The 21,183-nt window shown below is 39.1% G+C and overlaps 2 protein-coding genes across 5 annotated transcripts in view; one reads left to right on the forward strand and one right to left on the reverse strand.

Annotated features, from left to right (window-relative positions):
• The window catches only part of SDHA (succinate dehydrogenase complex flavoprotein subunit A), a 53,820-nt gene extending 46,435 nt beyond the window's left edge, over window positions 1–7,385 (reverse strand). Inside the window, exons 1-3 of one of the 2 annotated variants that reach the window (XM_026678296.2) lie at window positions 7,254–7,370; window positions 1,301–1,390; window positions 460–621 (exon numbers count right to left, since the gene is read on the reverse strand). In XM_026678296.2, coding sequence (XP_026534081.1) covers window positions 460–621; window positions 1,301–1,390; window positions 7,254–7,334 — 333 coding nt within the window. In that variant the 5' untranslated portion in view covers window positions 7,335–7,370. Of the gene's footprint in view, window positions 1–459; window positions 622–1,300; window positions 1,391–7,253 lie in introns of both variants that reach the window. The other variant, XM_087948091.1, reaches the window with a different exon arrangement.
• Window positions 7,361–14,264, forward strand: CCDC127 (coiled-coil domain containing 127). Of its 3 annotated transcripts, XM_087948093.1 has the most exons (4): window positions 7,706–7,818; window positions 8,146–8,269; window positions 9,278–9,409; window positions 10,496–14,264. In XM_087948093.1, exons 3-4 carry the CDS (start codon window positions 9,286–9,288, stop codon window positions 11,170–11,172), a joined length of 801 nt encoding a protein of 266 aa, XP_087804219.1. In that variant the 5' UTR covers window positions 7,706–7,818; window positions 8,146–8,269; window positions 9,278–9,285; the 3' UTR covers window positions 11,173–14,264. The 3 variants fall into 3 exon arrangements, with proteins under 3 accessions (XP_026534084.1, XP_087804219.1, XP_026534082.1); XM_026678299.2 differs by lacking the exons at window positions 7,706–7,818; window positions 8,146–8,269 and adding an exon at window positions 7,361–7,429; XM_026678297.2 differs by lacking the exon at window positions 8,146–8,269.
• Window positions 14,265–21,183: the final 6,919 nt, after the last annotated feature.

Raw genomic sequence — 21,183 nt, forward strand, 5'->3', positions numbered from 1 at the left:
GCTTTCACAGATATTTCCTTATCTAAGCAAAGAATCAGAATGACCACAAAGTGGAAGCAGGAATCACTTCCAACTTCCTACTGGCTTCCCCATTGACTTTGTTTGGAGGAAATTGGCATGGAATATTGAAAATTATGATAACTTTACACAGCTAACCACTGTGATACTGAAGCAATCTTAAACCTGCAAATGTGCAGATGTGAAGAGCCTTGAAATTTCAATGACAAGGGAATAATGGTCCCAGGTTTTAAACACATTCTTTAAATTAGTAGAATTGAGGTAACTTAATTAAAAAAAAAAATGCACTATTCAATTTCAAAGTTATAAAGAGACAAACAGATTCTCTTAAACAATGACATTTGTATATAATATAAACCTAGGTAGCATGTGGCAATTGTGGCACGCTTCATTTCTCTTCCTTTAGTTTGAAAAACAGACTGAGAAAAAGAGGTCTCTTACTTGTGCAGCAACAGTATGAGATCTGGTCGGGAATAATTTGGAAATACATGCTGTATTAAACCCAGCCTCAGACAAGCCAAAGGCAGCTCTCAAACCTGCACCACCCGCACCCACTACAACTGCATCAAATTCATGGTCCACTACAGGATACTGTGTTGAAATCTGAACAACAAAAAAAGCAGAATACCTTGAGATGAAATATTTGCAATACATCAAAACAATTTAAATCATTTCAATTTACACTTGGAAGAGCACAATCAATAAGCACTATGCTGGAAAAAATTCAAATATCTCTCATTGGGTTTTGATTAATAATATTCCCTCCCCAGGTTTGTGATCCTCTATAATGTTAAACAATTAGAAGCATCATTAAACTCAAATCCTTAATCCTTTGCTGCCATTCTTTCCCATGTTAACAAAAGGCTCTTTCATTCCTGTAAGATATCACTATATTTTTAGTATTTAATTTGAACAGGTGGATAGATCAAATAAATAAATAAATTGCAATTTGACTGATCCATACAAACAAGACTGAATTCCAGAATCCTCAATAAGGAAAACTGAGGATGGGATGATTTAAACCCAGCTTTAAATTTTACAAATACTTACTGGCTAAATGTACAGTATGCATGTGAAGCCATGTCTTATTTAACCAAGGTTTATTAAGTAACCCACAACTATTCAACTATTAAACCACAAATCATGATTTGTTAAGCAAACAACTCATTCAGAAACAAACTACACTACAACTTAGATCAATCTGTAGATTGAATGTCTTATTTTTTTTCCAACATATCTGGATTGGATGAAGAAGCCATGTAAGTGATTCAAAATAACTTACTGAATCAGATACTTTGGCAGAAACATTCTTCTTTCCATATGCCGTGAAGTGAAAATTATGAGAAAATACATCACAAGCTGCTGGCCTTTGCTGAAAGATAAGAGTTATAGTTAAAATCTTCTAATGTGGTAAGGCAGTACTCGCATTGTTATAAGCAAATATTTTGGTGCCCTTACCACAACTAAATTGATCCCAAAAATTTCAATTGTTAAACAAGACAAGCTGTTAAATGAGTTGCACTTCATTTTATACCCATTTTTTGCCACAGTTGTTAAGTGAATCATCCAATCCTTGAGCAAATCTGACTTTTCCCATTGACTTTGCTTGTTAGAAGCTAGGTAGGAAGGTTGTATATGGTAATGGCCGGATGCCCTTCCTGTAAAATTCCATGCAGAATTTTATTCAGCAGATATATTCTCATTGTTCCCAGAGAGAAAAATATGCCTCTACCTAGGATCGAACCCATAGCCTTCTGATTGTGAGGCAAGAACTCCACCCCAAGCCACAGCAGCTAAATAAGAAATAAATGGCAAACCAGCCAAATCAAATAAGTTCTAAATAGTAGTTGCCAATATTAAAGAATCACCCATTTTCCCCTTCATTCAGAATCTAGAACAGAAAAAATAAGCTTGCCTTTTTCAATTTTCAAATTATTCCCCATTAATTTCTCCAAAGAGAAACATGATTTCTATAACACTAGAAGTAGTTACTGCTGTTAAAAAAGATTACTTAATGTAATGTTAAAAAAGATTAACTACATTAATTATTTAATGAGAGCTCTATCAGCTCACAGGTGTGATTTTAGGACAACAGCTGCTAAATTGGCAAAAAGGAAGATAGCGACTTAAAGAAAAATCTAACAATGAGAGGAAATGGAGGAGTAATGGCTGATAGATTCTAGGCAGTGTTGGCTCTTAAAGGTTTGTTTTTCCTGAAGGACCCAGGGCAAGACTTGAAATAAATATGAATGGTAATGAGGTCAAAAGATTCATTGAAAAGGACTGCCATGGAACAAATCTACTAAACAGAAAATTTCCATGAAGTCAGGAAAAAAAGACCAAATCCAACCTACTAAAAAAAGAATCTAAGGAATTAGGCGGAATAATTAATTCTGTTACCTACATATAATTAGGAAGCAGGAATAGAACTATATGAAGTAATTGATATACTTATCCAACATGTTAGATTGTACAAGAAGCAAAAGGCTTTACTTTGCTACTTTGAGGTATAGTTTCACCTAGAAATGCTCAGATATGTTTTAGTATATAAAGCTTTTACTTTGCTTTTTAGATTTATCATCACTTTTAGGGTGCTCATAAGATAAGAGAATGTGAAGAATGTTAATTGTTTAGCTGAGTTGGTGTAGTGAAACACTGCCTTAAAAAAAATGCTTTAATAAGAGGTATTTGAATCAATCCCATGAAACTCCCAAAGCCTTTCTTGACCGTCAATTCTGGTATTGAGAATAGTAGCAAGAAAATGTTGGAACTTCATCACCACTTGTTTGTTTTCAAGGTTGCACTCAATTTCTTTCAAATTTTAGCAGCATTAGAAATAAAATACATCCTTCTCTCCACTGTCAAGGCAGAGATGGGTTTTAGATAAAGTTCAGTGCTTCACTGTATGCACATAATACCCACATAATGAGAACCATGACCATATTTCTATTTTCTCATGAACTTATTCATTAATAATTCTTCAAATAGGGCAGTTCTTGATGTAAGTTGTCAATATATAAATTCAATTGGCCATCTTGAAAAGATTTGTCAGAACAATTTGGAAAATGGTAATGTGTAATGTGTATTAATCTTTGGACCATCAAATATATTTTGCTAAGCAATGCATTAAATGAACACTGAAATAAATGCTTTTGGGGGGGGGGGGGCTTCTTCACTTTCTTCTAATGTTGGATAAATTTCCATTGTAAATGACAAAGATGCATTCTATGCATTTCAAATTCTTTTGAAAGTTTGCTAGTTTTTATTGCTGTCTTTAAAATATTTAATTGCCACAAAAATATGGCTTTTTTATACCCAAGCACTTAAATAATGCTGTGAATACATCTCCATTCATCAATATTCATAACAATTTCTCCATTTTGATTATTTGCACAATTTTTGAGGTTTTTTTTTACACATTATCTAATAATTTACATTTAGCTTCTTCTCTACTGAATGGATCTTGCTCTTTATCAAATGACTGAACCCTGATAACATATTCTTAACCATACAGGATAAAGTTTATGGCATAAACGAATAAAACAACTATATGACAGTTGCACCTAAAATTTACTAGGTTCTATTAAAATATATCTATGTATGTTTCTGTGTTAAGGAATTTTCTTCCTTTTGCAGTTTTGGTGATGTATTTGATTTTTGTGACCCGTGTAATGGGTCTGAAACAGTGTTTGAAGCAATATTTAAGATGAAGTTTCCTCTATACGGCCGTAAGAATCTTCCATTTGGAGCTGGATCAACCTAAAAAAGTTAGTGTATTACCGTGTTTCTCACATAATAAGGCCGGGCCTTATTTTTTTTTGACCCCCGAAAAACCGGCTAGGCCGTCTTTTCGGGGGTGACTAATTCCCCCCTTGCATCCTCGGGTGGGCGGGCGGCGACAGCTTGGATGTTCGGGAGACCTTCCCACGTTAATTTCCTTCTCCCTTGCTGCCGTGGCGTTACAGCAACGCCGGCGGCGTTTAGGCGCAGCCACGTGCAGCCAGTCAGGGCTCCTCCTGCAACCGGAGCCCTGAGGAGACCGCACTTCAGCTGGCGCTCCTGTGGCCGCCTTCCCTTGCCTTCGATGGTAAAGTGAATTATTTTAAAAACCTCCGCTCATCCTATCAGGGCCATGCGAGCTGAGCAGAGCCGGGAAAGCAAGCGCGGTGTTTCCTGGTTCTGCCCAGCCCGTGACGGCTCTGCCGCGGCCCTGGCGGGATGAGCGGAGGTTTTAAAATAATTCACTTTACCTTCGGGAAAGAAAAAGGCGGCCACAGGAGCGCCTGAAGCCAAGTATACCAACAACAAAAGGCAAATCCTCAAGGTGGGCTGGAGGGAGGTGGCTACGTGCCCCCGGGCTGCTTCAATGCAAGGTCCTGACTTGCAGCATCCTGCCGTTGCCGCCGCGTCCTTCGCCGCCGCCTCCCTCTCCGACTGCAAAACTCGTGTGCTTCGCCAAACGCTCCGAGCAAGCGAGCTCTTTCATACAGAGAGGGAAAAGCGCCGACGTGCTCCGAGAGGCTGGCTCTTTTCTCTAGCCGAGGCTGACATCTGACTGAATCTCTATCCCGCTCCTTTATCCTCACGACGGGTCGGCAGTGGCGCTCTCTGGTGCGGCCACCTCAGCTTGCCAGCCTTGCCCCGCTATGAGACGATACTGTGACAGCCGCTGCTGCCGCACTCCCTTCTCTTTCCTCGCCTCTCCTCCCTTCGCCGGCAGGAGTGTGCGCGCTGCTGCCACTGCCGCCGCTTCTGAGGCCATCTGGGGCGGGCAGGTGGGAAAGCAAGCAAGGTGGCTGCGCTGTCTTCTTTTCCCTCAGCGAGCGCCACCGCTTGCCGCCGCCACCTGCGATGGGCGAGGCGGCAGAGGCACCGAACGTCACCAAGGCAACGAGTGCCTCCCGCCGGGCCCTCCGCTCATCCCGCCAGGGGTGGCAGAGCCGTCGCGCTGGGCAGAACCAGGAAACACCGCGGCTTGCCTGCCACGGCCCTGGAGGCACTTCCTGTCAGCCTCGGCTAGAGAAAAGAGCCAGCCTCTCGGAGCACGCCGCGTCTTTCCTCTCTCTCTATGTATGAAAGAGCTCGCCTCGCTCGGAGCATTTGGCGAAGCACACAAGTTTTGCAGTCGGAGAGGAGGCGGCGGCGAAAAGGACGCGCGGCGGCAACGGCAGGATGCTGCAAGTCAGGACCTTGCATTGAAGCAGCCCGGGGGCACGTAGCCACCTCCCTCCAGCCCACCTTGAGGATTTGCCTTTTGTTGTTGGTATACTTGGCTTCAGGCGCTCCTGTGGCGCTTTCCTTTGCCTTCGAAGGTAAAGTGAATTATTTTAAAACCTCCGCTCATCCCGCCAGGGCGCTGGCAGAGCCGTACGGGCTGGGCAGAACCAGGAAACACCCGCGGCTTGCTTTCCCGGCTCTGCTCAGCTCGCATGGCCCTGATAGGATGAGCGGAGGTTTTAAAATAATTCACTTTACCATCGAAGGCAAAGGAAGGCGGCACAGGAGCGCCTGAAGCTGAGTGTCTCCTCAGGGCTCCGGTTGCAGGGAGGAGCCCTGACTGGCTGCACGTGGTGCTGCGCCAACGCCGCGGCGTTGCTGTAACGCTACGGCAGCAAGGGAGAAGGGAATTAACGGTGGCGGAAGGTCTCCGATATGAAGTGCTCCACCAACGCAGGCAGCACCATATCCGGGCATGCAACAAAGTACTTCCTAACGGCAAGCCCCCCCCCCGCCATTCCCCCCCCATTTTGCATGTTTAATATGGGCCTTAATTTGGGGGGAGGGGTTTAATTTGATTTTATGCCAATAAATCATGCTGGGGCTTCCTATTGGTGGAGGCCGTATTGTTGGAGAAACACGGTAGTTGTGAAATATAGCTGAGATCATCTCTCATGAAAATGAAACTTTAAAAAAGTTAGCTATTTATTTCATTTAACTACATTTAACTGCAATAAAATAACCATATTTTATAAACATTACTATCCCAGGAATAAATTGAGAAACATATCCAAAAGATACCAAGCCATCCTTAGAAAAAATATAATTAAAACATAAGAATATATTTACTGACTTGAAGTGTCCTGTATCTCATACTTTCTTGCACAGGGTTAGGGAAACTTGGCTCTTTTATCACTTATGGACTTCAACTCCCAGAATTCCTGAGTGAGCCATAAAAGGTTCCCCATCCCTGGCCTACTGGTTTTTCAGTTGTAGGGGAAATCAATTTTTGACTTGAATGGGGCTGTTTAATATACAAATGTAGGACATAAACAGAATGGGACTGTTTAATATATAAATGTAGGACATAAACAGAATGGGACTGTTTAATATACATATGTCCTACATTGTATATTAAACAATCCCATTCAAGTTAAAAATTGATTTCCCCCACAACTGAAAAACCAGTAGGCCAGGGATAGGGAACCTTTTATGGCTCACTCACGAATTCTGGGAATTGAAGTCCATAAGTGATAAAAGAGCCAAGTTTCCTTCTAACCCTGTTCTTGCATAATCATACTCAGAAGATGTCATAATAATGGCTCATTCATATAATTTAGCCATACTAGTTACATTTTGCATGTTTCCCTCAGAAATATAGGCATGCTATTAAAATATTCCCAAATTGCTATGCTACAAAGATTGTGTGGTAGTCATGTATACTATTAGGTTTGTAGAAGTCGGTTGTCATTTTAAGTGTTGGTTTCTCTTCTTTTCCCTATCTTTTTCATTTATACAGTATTTGGCTTTCAAAAGGCCTCTTCCTTATCCGAATATATTGTATCACTTCAAATCTTTGTCATCATGTTTTAAGATTTTAGAGAAAAGTCACTTATTAGGGGCTGTTAATTGATATTTCATTTCCATATTAACAAGTTGTTACTGTGTAAGTTATGTTTTAATTTGAAGACCAAAATACGTTCAAGAACAAAGTTCAAAGCAGATCTCTCAACAAGGAAATATACGGACGAAAATAAATGTATTTTAAAGCATTTACAAGATATCTTATCGGTACCTATAGAAATATGGAACTGTTCGAAACACGACTCCCGTCTGGAGAACGGAATACCACATGAGGAAAAAAAACAACCCGAAACTTTCAGTATCTTATCCTGAACCGGGCTGAATATACGAAGCCAATAAAATCGCACATCCCGCCACTAAACTGCGACTGAAGCCTCGAACACAAGGTAAATATTAATTTATTATAGTTGACCCGGCCTGTACCAAGGACGTACCTTGCAGAACAACTGCAAATATCGCAGCCTCCCCAAAGTCAGCGCCATTTCTACCCGGTAGGATATTACTCTACTGCGCATGTGTGAAAAGTGGGACCTAACTGAGCAAGCGTCCCACGGAGACCGCTGGTTGGTTAGGATCAGTGCGAGGATAAAAACAAAATAAATCCGTTCAGGTAGGTTTTTATCATTTCAGGCCTTCGTTGTTTCTATGAAAAATTATGAGAGCTTCAAAGTTTCCATGAAAAGGTATGAAAATCAAAGGTTAGAAAAGCTCCGAAGCTTTCAATATGCTATACCACAACCAGGACAATCCGTTTTGAAAAAGAAAAACCGTTACAGTTGATGTCTAGTCTATGGTTCATCTCGCGATGAAGGGGCCTTATCCCGGGGAAAATAAAAAATAAATAAATAAATAAATGAACACGATGCGCATGTTGCGCACGCGCAATGAAAGCTAAGAGGTTCAGTAACCGCTACGGAGTGTTTGGAATGTTCTTTTTGACAGAACTTCTGGTCGTGGGTTTTCTTTTCACCTTTATTTAATGTTCGTGAAGATTTTTTGGTATGGGTTTGCATGTTTTTATATTTAAAGTAGTTTAATAAAAGAGGAGGCTTGTGAAACAGTATACGTAGTTGGCAATTGCAGTTAACTGTCCTGGGGCCCTGACAATCTTGTAGTCCATATTAAACTTGTTTTTACTTAGGGTAAATGTATAATAACTATTTTATTTTTTTGCTAAAATTACAGATGCTGAAATGTTTCTTGATACAGATTTGTGTGTGAGAGAGTGTTTACACACACACACACAAATCTGTGTGAAGGAACTTTTCATATCTTTCTCAGAAAAAGAGTTTTTCTTATAAATTTCCATAAAACTTTTTATTAAAGATTAGTTAGTTAAATGGTGGACTTTATATGGGGAAAATTGGCTCAACAAACGAAATGAGTTCTTCAGCCCTGATGAGGCCATGATGATTAACTACAACTCCAGTGACTCGAGAAAACACATAAGGTGATTGTTTGTAAATATGAAATTGGGAGGTTTTATTGATGAACGCATTTCCTAGGAATTTTAGTAACCCCACAGAAGTAAATCAGTTTTCTTTCTTTAACCATGCCCATTACTATGTTATTTTCTGTAGTTCATAAATAAACATGCCTATTAGGATTAGAATTAGGAAATTCTGTTGCATATAAAATTACTGTATATCACAGAAAGACTCTTTGGAGATAATCTAATCCAACTCTCTACTTAATACAGAGTATGATATAGGCCTTGAAAGATTATTATTCAACTTCTGCTAAAATACATTCAGAAAAGAAACCAGACTGTTCTTTAAGAGATAGTTTAATGTATCACCAAACAGACCTTGTCTGAATTTTTGTTTAATAATTGACTAAAATTTACTTCCCATATTGAATTATTGGACAAAGTTTTATCCATAGCAATGGAGAAAAATTCTGCTATATTTTCTTAATAACAGCATTTTTGATATTTGAAGATTGCTATAGCTGCCCCCCCCTTTTTTTTCTTCTTCAGATAACTATATCTTGCTCTTAAAACTGTGCCTCTCAGGACTTGAATATCAATATCAATTTGAGTATTTCCTTCTTCCCTGAATAATTATATGAAAAGGCACCCCTAAAATTTGGTGCCTCTAATCTGAAAGTATGAAGAATAGATAAAATGGCAGAACTAAAGATTGAAACCATGAGAAAATGGTCAGGAAACACATGCTTCTTATGAATTTAAATATAAGAGTGTATTAATTGTATTCCAAAGTGCTAAAGGAACTAGCTGATGATTTGCCTAAGCCTTTATTATTTGGGGAAGCATAATGAAAGATATGAGAGATCAGATTTGGTAGCAGTATGTTTTCCCCCTATATTTTTAGTGTACTCTCACTATGTCATGGGTATAAGTAATTTTTCCGGGAATTCTCAGAGATATATGAGTTTAAATAGCTGAGTGTAAAGTTAAGTGATAAGAATCTCAAGAGTTGCTTTCTCTCTTTTTAAGGTTTGCCTATGAATAATTTAAATAACCCTCCTCCTAACTGGAACATTCATCCTAATGCAAGAAATAATGAAGATCATGGAAGCAAATGGAATTATGCTTTGTTGGTTCCAATGCTGGGATTGGCTGCCTTCCGTAAGTGACCTTCAAATAATATTTGAATTTTTTTTTTACTTTTAAAATTAAGTTGTTCTATTTATCCATTGTTAAAACTGAATCATTTTGCAAATATTTTGTGCTTATTTTAAAGACTACTTAGGTTTCCTGAAACCTGGAACTCTATCATTACTGTAGTATTAAAAAATAAAGATTCCCTACAGCATTTTTATTTTTTCCTTTAACAAAGAAAATACTCAAGTCTCCGACTTTGCGGGAAACAAGGTTTCTTTTTTTCTACCAGTCAGCCAACTGCCTAGAATATGGCTAGTTAAATGTTGCAGGGATTCCGTAGGGGAAGTATGATTACTAATTCATGGCCATGCAAGCTTACAAAGTCTTCAGCCCAACTCTTAAGTTTAGAACTTAATAAAATATTTTTTCCATATTTTATTTTTTTCTGAGTATTTATTGAACCCACTTTGATAATGTTTGTAAAGCTCTACTGCCAGCCCAATTTGCATGAAACCTCCGACATCTTTTTTTGCCACTTGTTCACTCTAGTCATTCTAATTTGCATTGACCAATTAGGGTCCAATTTAAGATCTTAGAGAGAGGTATGCTTATTAAGAATACTTAGTCTTGGGACTGTACCCTGTTCCTATTTTCCAGACACTTATGAACATTCTTGACTTCAGTGAAAAAGATTATTGTGACATTATTCTAAGAGATTCATTTTCTTCCCTCATCCATTTCCAAGCATTGTAGTTAGGTATCTAGTTGTAAGATTTACCATGCTCTGAGGATAAGCTCGTTGATTTCTGATTCCACTTTGTTCTTTCATTCCACTGATATTATTTCACCAGAGGTATATATAAGCAAACATGAACAACAGTATTTTAAATATTTCCCTTTTAGATATCTTAATATTTTGCTTTTTCATTGTTGTAGAAGAGAAACAGAATTTTGTAGAAGAATGTGGATCTAAGATTAGCAGAATTAAGAGATGTTTGTCCTATTTCAAATAAGTTCAGAATTGCCCCATTGTTTATCAAGTTTGGCTTAACGCTAAGTTGGAAACCAGTCCTAGTATTTACCATTATAGGTTATTTTAATGTCTTACAGGTTGGATTTGGTCCAGAGAATCTAAGAAAGAAATAGAAAAAGAGAAAAGAGATGTCTATAGAAAATTTTCTTTTCTACAGAAAGAGCTTGAATCTAAATATCGCGACATAATTATAGAAAACCGCAAAATGGTTGCCCACTTGGAATTAGAATTGGAGAAGGAACGGAACAGAACCCTAAGTTATCGCAATGCACTAATCTCTCAGAGTTACAAATTGGTAGAAGAAAGAAGAACTTTGGAACAAGAGCGCACAAAGGTAGAACAAGAGAAACAGATTCTGCAGCATTCTGGTGCTGCTGGTGCTTTGTATAAAAACTGCTTGGAGAAGGAAGATCAATGGCAAACAAAAGCCACTATTTTACTAAAAGAGTTTGAAGAAGCTTTAATGGAAAGGCAGGATATGTATTGCAGCCTTGTACTGCCAAGATATCATCGGTTGGCAGTGGAGAAAAAAATGCTAGCCAAAGCAACAACTGATCCAATTGGTTTGGAATTGGAACTGGAAGATGGGCTGAAAGATATTTTCAGATATGATACTTTTTGCAGCAATTTATTAAATACCAATAAAAATCAAAATGGAAAGCTCATGTGGATCTACCTTCGATATTGGGAGTTATCTGTCGAAGTCAGAAAATTTAAGAAGGCAGAGAAGATATTTTTGGGAAACACTGGCTAAAGCTAAGCCACCCTTAGCTTGTATTATATCAATGTAGTCCTCTCCAGTTCTGTTAAACTTTAACCCACAGAATCCTCATGCTGATTTGTGATATCCATATAACTTTGTGAGGTATGTATCAGTATCTTTAACATTCATCATTAATAATATCAGTCTTTTTTTGATTACATCTGTAATGGATGTTACCATAGTAATGTATGGCTACTAAATACCTGTGGTTTTTGTATTAGCAGTGCTATTATGCTCAGTAGGATTTATTTAAAAAGGGTATTTCCACACTTCTACAATCCTTTCTATGCTGTCATGCTTTTCATTCCTCAGACCCTCCAACACAGATAGTCCTTGACGTATGACTAAAGGCGTCTGCCCATTAAAATCATATGTTATAATGGTTGCAAAATTTTATGACCATTTGCAGCAGAGAAGAAAACCCCTGTAGGGAACTAATTGTTCTCTATGGGTGCAATTTTGCCAAAAATAAAAGTGCCAGTTTTTGGCAAAACGGTTATAAAATAAGGTCATATGACTGGGAGATGCTGCAAATGGCTGTAAATATGGCCATGTTGCCAAGTGCTCAAAGTTCAGTCGTGATTACCGAAGACCCCAATCATGGAAGCTTTGAATCCTGGTTGTAAGCCCCCACCTCTTTTTTAAAAATTGTAACTTTTAATGATTGCTAAGTGACCAGTTATAAGTTGAGGACTATCTGTACAATAGGTACAATACAATCCGTATGTATTGATCAACTTGACACATGGTTATCCTTACAAATTGTCAACTTCAAATGAAGAGATCATCACATCAGACAATAAGCACACCATCTCAATGATGAAAACTATATCAAGTAAATCAAATTAATATTTAAAATATGTGATTTCATTGATCTTTACAATGGAAAGTAGATAAAAGCAAAGAATAAGAATGGGATTCTGTTGGGACTTCCGGTTTGAAGGGCTTCGGCGACAGACAGGAATCCGCGATCGTGCGCGGTTTCTGCCTGGGCTCGCCGCGGGAGCTCCCCGAGCCAGCTGGCTTCGGGGCTAAGCCACCCTGTAGAGGTGGTGAAGAAGGGGGAGACTGCCAGCAGGGTTGAGGAGAGCCGCATCTCTCCTCCTCAGCTGGCCAAACTCCCTTTCCCGAAGGCAGTAGGAGCGGCGGTCAGAAATGGCCGCTTCAAAGAAGAACTCAACCGGAAAAGAAAGTGCAGGAGGAAGATAAGAAGTGAAAGTTTTCGCTGACCAGGTTAAGCTGAAAAAACAACAATTAAGGTACCCTGGAATTTAAATTTTACAAAAGATAACATCGCTCCCAAAGAAGGTCAGAAGCAGCGAAAGAAAGTAAAAAGGGAAAGGTTTTTTTTTCTTCTCTCTCCTTCCTTACATTGACAATTAAGAGATCGGAATAAGAAATCGGAAAAATCTGCTTTGGCATCAATACGCAATTAAGCTGAAAATATAACTAAATGCCAAAGGGACAATAAAGATTTCTGGAAATTAAAAACTTTTTCTTTTATAAGCAGGAAGGGAGAGGAAAAGAATAAGGGCAGGATCTGGAGGGAGGAGACTGCCTAGATTTCAAAAGAATCTAAAGTAAAACTTCAACAAGACTTCTAAAAGATACATTTTAACTGAGATTTTGCAACTAAATAGTAACCCCAGGAAGAGAAAGTGGGAAAAAAAGAAAGTGTAAAAAGAAACAGCTGTGTGTATTTGGACTGTCTGGTGACTTTTGGATTTTTGGTTATTATATTTGAACGACTAAAATCAATTGGGTGGTTGTTTAAATTTTTTTACAATGGCATCACTTCTGGATGAATTGAAAATGGAACTTAAAAAATACAAAGAAGATGCACAAGAAGGGAAGGGCTCCTTTGGCTTCGTTTTTCAATTCTTAGAAATGGAGATCTGCAACTACGAGAAACAACAAGAAAAGACTGCAAAACAAGAAGACTGGGACAAAGAAGAAGCCATCTTTAATGAACAAGTAACTATGTGGGGAAGAAAGGGGAAAGCGGGGAAAGAGAATGGAGAATTTACGACCTAAAAAAACAGCCAAAGAAGGGAAAAATAATTTGAAAAGTGGATATAATGTTGGAAAGCAACAGAAAAGGGGAATACAGAAGAGGGAAATGGAGGTGGAGAGAAGGGGGTAAAAAGGGGAGAGGGAAGAAGGAAAGGAAGAGAAGTTACAAAGGTTTGGAGCAAAATGTAAAGAAACAGGACCTATTTAGACATAATGGGTGAAAATCTAACTGAAAAAGGGATTCTGTGAAGGTACATAAGATTGTATTGTTATGTTTGTAATAGAAATAATTTTAGAAAATTGGAAACAACATATGATTAAAAAAAGGGATAAAGTAGTTGGTGTGCTTTGGGGAAATGTTTGTGAATAAAATAAATGAAATAAAATAAATGAGAAAATTGAATTAGGAAGGAATGGGAACATTTTAATTAGTCAATGTTTTATAAAATATAAGTGAAGAGGGGGGGAGAATTAACTATGGAAAGTTTATAATTGTTCCCATAGAAGTATGATATTTATTTGAAAAGAAATGTGCAAAATGTTAAGATCTAAATGAATATTAATATTAATGATAGAATTGAATTGGAATGGATTGTTGTTTTAATTATATTATACATGTATACTTTTTTTTCAAGAATACAATCTGTAGTTTTAGAATGTGCCAAGCAGAATCCGAATGGAAGTTATGTATTATATTAAGTGTTATAATTTTAGGGGAAAGATATAAAGGCGTCATACTCCAATCAGTGATTACAGGAGAAATTTTGTTTAATGAGAAAAGATAGTAGATAGTTGAAACAGGACAAACAAAGAATATAAGTACAATGATTTGAATTGAGATGAAATAAATAAAATAAAATTAAGAAAGTTAAAAGGGGAGAAGCTATGTAGAAAATGTAGAATAGTAATAAGATATGGAATGGAATATAAAAATGAGCATGAACTTGAATTTGTGTCTGTACGAAGAGATGTAACCCAGGATTATGCTGCTTTCAAAAAAGATGTTTTACTTGTATTTCTTTTCTTTTTGTGAAAACTCAAATAAAACTTACCAAAAAAAAAAAAAAAAAGAATGGGATTCTGTTTATGCCTGACAGTTATCAAATATGCTTGACAATACATCCAGTAGAAAGAATAAGATATTTACTGCTTGAATAGATGAACGTTGAACAAATATAGAAAGAAGTTCCCTGATGATGGGTTGTAGCACAAATCCGAGAGCTAGAAAAACTAAAACTGTCCTGGTGACCAACCCAGATTGGATCCTGCAACATTATCCTAGGACATATATATTTGCCTTCATTTGTGATGAACTTTTCAATAGAATTCTTGGGGAAAAGTCAGTTTTACTGTTTAGCTTCTTGCTTAAAGTTTGTGGACATATTCACCAAGTTAAACTTAAGAGCCCTTTTACCTTCACCATATTAAATGAACTTGTCTGATACATAAGGTACTAGTAATTTTAGCAATAGATAAATTGAAGGGGGAAAAATAACGTCCCAAAGAAAATACTCATGTACCTTTCAGCACTATGAATGTCAGTTGTGCTATCTTCAACTTTTTGTTTCACTGGCATCCTGCCATAAAATGAAAGGGAGACAGGAAAGGAATTTGGGGAAGTAAAGCTTGGGCATGGAAAGGGGAAGACAAATGGAGAGGGGAAGACAAGCTAACAAGAATCAGAGATGTCATACCGGAATAAACCAGCTGCCAATGACACATGGCTTGGGAATGGAATGAGAAACTACATTAAAAAGCACCAACATCAAAACTTCCCAAAAATTCAAAAAATAATATTGGACACTGTTGAACTGATTAAAGTGGAGGGAGAGCGGGGAAAGGGAAAAAGTGTAACGTTTGCGCGGGAATACCAGATCTAGCTTTACTTTCACTACAACCGCTTGACATTAGTTAAAAGAACCTATCACTTTAACAAAATGGAGTTGAGGGTCTTTCTTTCCTAAACATCCAAGTTGCAAGTCTGACAAGGTGCATGAACAAGTGTCGGAGATGATCAATATATATTGGGATCAGATTTTATTAAATAATTTAAATAATATAATCATAGCTAAAATTTAGGTAATGATTTTATCAACAAACATTTGTTCTCTTTCCCATTAAAAAAATCTAAAAACACTCAAAATGTCTTCATTGCTACTGTTTTCAAAACATATCCAAGCATAGGCAAGGGTATTATGTTAATGCAAACTACATTCATAAGATACTTAGGAAATCATGGAAAATTTGAATATTATTACAGGTTTTGAGTTATTCCTCCCCCTCCCCACTATTAAAGAACCTCATTAATATGTTAATATTTGAAATTCCATTGCATCACGTAATGTATACAAGAACTTCTTGTGGTTAGCCGGCAGCAGGTGCAATTGGTGGAGGAGGGACCGGGACTATCAGGGAGTGGACTGCTGCCTTCAGAAATGGTGGGGGCTGACAGCAGTGACGAGGTTTCAGAAGAACCTGTGGTAAGTGCACGTGAGCGCAGAATGCTTCGTAGGAGGGAACAGCTGAAGCTGCATAGACTCGGGAGTAAGGAGGCAATGTAATGGCCCCTCCCTCTAGGGAATACAAGCCTGGTTGCAAACGGTTTTTGCCTTTGCAGAAGGCAAAAAGCGTTCGAAGGGTTATGTGTGATGATAACAGACTTGATTTATTTGAAAGTTTTGCTAATTGGACTATTTGGCTGCAAGCCATTTGTTAACTACAAAGAGGTATTTGTAGAGTAAAACCCTGAACGTTTTTGTTCTCGGGGAATTCGGCAGGGTCAAAACAACTAATTTGACTTTGAAAAAAATATACAATAATGTTAAAGGCTTTACATGAGCCTCTGGAATGGGCAATCCATATTTGATAAGGACCCTGATGTATGTGATTCCCTAAAAAAAGTCTTGGTAATAGTGTTAGTTCCCTTTTAAAATAATATATATATATTTTACTGTGCCTGGATGACTAATGAAAAATAAAGTTCTTTGGATAAGAGGCTGTCACCACAAAAGGACTATTCATTGGAAGAGACTCATTACTAAGAAGGTAACATTAAAGAAGTATCCCATAGGATTGAAAATATGCTTCTGGTGGTCATGGGAATGTTTAGAATTCAGCTATTTGATTAGAGAAGGTATAAACAGTTCAGTATATTGTGTATATGTCAAGGGTCATGGAGCACACCAGTGCTAATATGACAAAAAAGTTAGTGCACCCTAGAAACCAAATCCAAACTTAAGTTGTTGAAATTCACCATGCTAGACAGTGTAGCTTTCTCTGATCTATCCCACAGATAAGACTGATTAATGTGTGAAGGAGACAGATGGCAGAAAGACAATTTATATTTGCAAGACACTGGGATATCTGTACATCTATAGCAGTGGTTCCCAAAGTGGGTGGTACCGCCTCCTGGGGGGGGGTGGATGCCTTAGGAGGGTGCTAAGAGGCAAGGGGGCTGCAGGGGGGCACTAAGACGGCAGGGACGTTCAAGGCGCCAGTCCTGTAGGCTCACCCCATTGACTGTTTCACTGCTCCGCAGCTGGCACTTTGAATACGGAACCCGCGTACAGTGAGCCTTGCCAAGCCTGGGGGAGAGGTGGGAGGTGGCGGAAAGGGGGCGCATTAGCTTGCAGGCTGCCCTCCAGTGGAAGTGGTGGAGGCACGCCAGAAGGCCTGAAAGCAAAACCCTCCCAAAGCACGCAGTGGAAGGGGTGCGTGGTCCGGCATTAGGACCCCCTTTCCCGGAGGAGAGCAAGGGAGCACACAGCGCCCAGCCTGGCTTCCGCCTCTCCAGCCAGCCGGACTTGCGCGCAGGATGCAGGTGAGTGCAGCTGCAGCTCTCCAAGGTGCGTGGGTCGATTTGGTTCGGCTCTACGTGGCCGGCCCAGACCTAGAACCTATCCTCCCTCTGCAGCCCAGTTCTTCTGACTGAGCCCTGCGCTTACTTGCTTGCTTACTTTCCAAGTGATCGTTCCCTCCGCCTCCGCCAGTCTGGGCTGCTTCTGCACGCCTTCCTCCTGGGCGGAGCGTAAAGATGAGCGGAACGCTTCCCTGAAGTTGGGAGTCTCTGAGCATGTGCAGAGTGCCTTCCCTTGCTTGGCCCGATGGAAGTGGACCTTGGGTCGAAGCAAAGGGTCAGGTCGGCCGCATCGCTGCCCCAGGGAGGTTGGCATTGCAAAATTGAATGCCAAAGAAAGAACTGGGGCAGGGGGCACCGAGGATGAGTTTGTAGCACCACGGGGGCGGTGGACTGAAAAAGTTCGGGAACCACTGATCTATAGGTTGGTTTCATAAAAAAGAAATCACACTGTTGGTACTTAAGATCTTGGGAGAAATTTAAACTGATTCTGGAGGGGATGTTGATAACAATTGGCTGTTTGGAGGATGATCCTTAAACATAATGACAATAATTTTGATTGTTCAAATAGACGTACTATAAATCTAGGAAATGTTTAAAACTGATAAGAGCCACAGAACAAGGGCAAAGTGACCTCTGCTGTTCAAGGATGATGATCGCCAGATAGCAGCCAAGAATCCCAACATTAAAGTAAATATAATTTGGACAAATATAAAAGATACTGTTCATAAGTTACTACAGTTACTATTCAATAAATCACTCAAACTTGTAATAAGAGTGCTGGGCAATAGTACCAAGGTGACAGAAAACATTGCCAATTCCTATCACAAAGCCAAAAGGACCAAAAGACAACAGGAAATCAGAACGAGATTGTGTGTGTGTGTGTGTGTGTAATAGAATTAAGAAAAAAAGGTGCAAAAGGAAAAAAGACCCCTGAAAGAAGATTCCAATTTGCTTTGCAACAAATATTACAAATTACAAAATAAAGCTCTATGATTACTACTCAATTATTCATTTTTTATCTAATCAAAACCATGTCATTGGTGGCTTGTATTTTTTTCTGTTTCATGCAAAAAAAAATACAGGGTTTCCAGTCAGCCATAAATATAGATACTGTACTGTCTTTAATCAAGGAAGTCAATTTATAACCTTCTTAAATACCATGATATTCGCCAACCAGTCTGCTCTTGAGGGTAGTGGTGAACATTCCAACTTTTGAGCGTACAGATATTTTTCTGCAGTTATACTATACAGAAAAACAAACTTTCATAGTTCTCTCTACCTGTTAGTTTATTCATCTCAGAAAAGTTTCTGGTTTCAATTGTAAATTATTTTTTAAAGCCTTCTGAGTTAGTGTACTTATTTGTATCCAAATTTGTGGTTTTTTAACCCAGAGACCTTGCATAATAAAATATCCCTTCAGACCGTTCACTTTTTCAGCAAAGATTCAAACTATTTTTTACTTGTATGCATTGTAGCAAATTTATCTGATAGCAAATACCAGTGATACAAATTCTGTTTAAGGCTAGTCAGAGCATAATGTAAATTTCAGTCTTTCAATCACTTATTTTCCCATTGTTCCATCTGTAATCCATATGTAAATTTTAGTCTATTTTATTATACAATCTTTTATCTCTTTTTCTGCTCATATTTCAACAAACATGATTTAGCCTGATACAATTGTACATAATTTTATTTTAAACATTAAAAATGATAAAATCTGTCATTCACCTTAAGCATTTCTGATAATTGTACATGAAAAACCTTTGTTAAGTAAATCATTCTTTGTGAAATATGGTCTTCATTTTGTTTTAGAATCTGCAAAAATTTATGTTTAGTTACCTTTTATAACTATAAAATGCTTTTTGTGATGAGAGCCATGCAAGTATTTTTGGGGCAGTCTAAATTTTATTACATATTCTTTAAGAATGCTTGATATAATAATTTTTAGATCTACAGTTTTACTTTATCATACCATAGATTTACATGCCACCTACATCTCGATCATGTTCTTCTAACACCAGTAACTTTCTATTTCTTAGCAAAAACCACTATGTCATCTAAACCAGGGGTCCCCAACCGCCGGTCCGCGGACCGGTACCGGGCAGCGAACAACCCTTACCGGGCGCTGGTTGCTGGGCGCCGCCATCTTTTTTGGTAAAAGCGCTTCTGGTGAGCTTTTCCGGGTAGAAAGCTCACCGGGCGCTGTTTCGTCATAAAAGATGGCGCGCTAGCGCTCGGTGAGCTTTTCCGGGTAGAAAGCCATTTCTACCCGAAAAAGCTCACCAGAAGCGCTGGCGCCGCCATCTTTTTATGATAAAAGCAGCTCGTGACGTCACCGGAAGCGCCTTTTCGTCATAAAGATGGCGGCGCCCAGTTGACGCCAGTACCGGGCCGCGGCACCCAGCTGATGTCGGAACCGGGCCGCGGCGTCGAAAAGGTTGGGGATCCCTGATCTAAACAGAAGACAGCAAAGTATAATTTCGAATGATACATGCAATCCCCTTTCCTTTTTTGCATCTTGTATGGTAGTAACCAGGGGTGGGATTCAAAAATCCCAGCAACCGGTTCTCTGCCCGGTTGCTGGGTGGGTGTGGACACAGTGGGTGTGGCCTATCAGAACTTCCGGTTTGGCTGTTTTTCACTTTTCCCAGGGTCCGGAGGCTTTACTTGGGCCTCTGGGAGGGCAAAAATGGCCTCCCCAGTCTCCGGGGGGGGCCTCTGGAAGCTGGAAACAGGCCCATTTCCAGAACTTCCAGTTTGGCCCATTTTTCGGACTCTGCACTTACCTGCATCCAAATGAGCCACGTGGAGACTCCGGAGAGGGGAGAGGTGGACAGGGCTAGCCGCTTGGTTCAACTACTGTTTTGGCGAATCAGATGTAAATTTGCCTAATTTTTGGTAAGTTGCTATTTTTCCCCAACTATCAGCTGTTCCGACTATCAGCTGTGCTACATGATCCTCAGATTTCTTGCTTTCTAGCTAATCTAAATCGCTGTTGTACTGCTTTGCCTTCGCCCAACAGGCTCCCCTGAGGCCCAGTCAGGGGTGATATTCAGGGTGTTGGTGGGGGGAGAAGTGGCCTGAGAGCAGCGCTGAACCTTCCTTAGGACGGAAGCTTCTATTTTTCAGTGCAGACTCAGGCAGCAGAAAGGTAGATCTGTGAATGAATCTGTGATTCTGCAAGCAACTCAACCTGCCTGCCTGCTTTGCCTGATTTTGGATAAAAGTTGCTCTTTTTTATACAAAATTCAATGTTTATATACATGGTATGTTGTGAGTTAACTTTGTAAGTTTGCTTGCAAGCAATTTTATTGTGACAGACTCAGGCAGCAGGTTGCAGAAAGATAGATCTGTGAGTGAATCTGTGATTCTGCAAGCAACTCAATCTGCCTGCCTGTTTTGCCTGATTTTGGGTAAAAGTTGCTCTTTTTTTATAAAAAAATAAATATTTACATAAACATTTACAATATTTACATACAAGCCATGCTCAGTCTGTCACATGACCACCAAGCCACATCCACAAATTAGGCCACATCCACATAACGTGGTTAAGAAATTTGAATCCCACCCCTGCCCAGCATACTCAGCATGGTTTATAAAACCACTGCAAAAATGTTTTGAAGTGGACTTTAAGATATCTAAAATCATTGCAGTCAAACAAGCCTCAGGAGCAGAAAATCAGCAACAGTGCAGAAAGGTTGTCCTTTGTTTCTATTGTGGAGAGCCTGACCATATGATCAAGAATTGCCTTACTAAACCTTCCAGAAGAGGCAAAGAAGCCAGCATTGTCTCTTCTATTCACCCCCTGGATGACAAGCTCCAAGGCCAGGGAAACAAGAAATCCCCCCCTCCCAACACACACAAGCTCAAGGGGACACAATCAAGGACATAAGTGCAGGTAGACTGCCAAATGCCCACATTTTGGTCACTTGATTGCAGACATTGTATCAGCCATAATTTCGAAGAACAGTCATCCCTTTGTTCAATGTTGCCTGAACAACCTTTACTGTCATATTGACAAAGAACCTCTGTAATTATCTGTTCATAAATAATATATCCTTTGAAAATATACCTTTGTTTTACATAAAACCAAAAGGGCTATAATAAAAAATACTAAAACAAATACAGAG

This window comes from Notechis scutatus, chromosome Z, assembly GCF_049901735.1.
Source record: "Notechis scutatus isolate UNSWTSFEM ecotype Mainland chromosome Z, rNotScu1.2, whole genome shotgun sequence".
NCBI classification, from domain to species: domain Eukaryota; kingdom Metazoa; phylum Chordata; class Lepidosauria; order Squamata; family Elapidae; genus Notechis; species Notechis scutatus.

What these genes read in the sequence shown, in the direction of transcription:
- CCDC127 (XM_026678299.2), top strand. Translation starts at nt 9,286, where the DNA reads ATGAATAATTTAAATAACCCTCCTCCTAACTGGAACATTCATCCTAAT. An exon ending in GCTGGGATTGGCTGCCTTCC is followed by an intron (nt 9,410 to 10,495) that starts GTAAGTGACCTT and finishes AATGTCTTACAG; the next exon opens with GTTGGATTTGGTCCAGAGAA.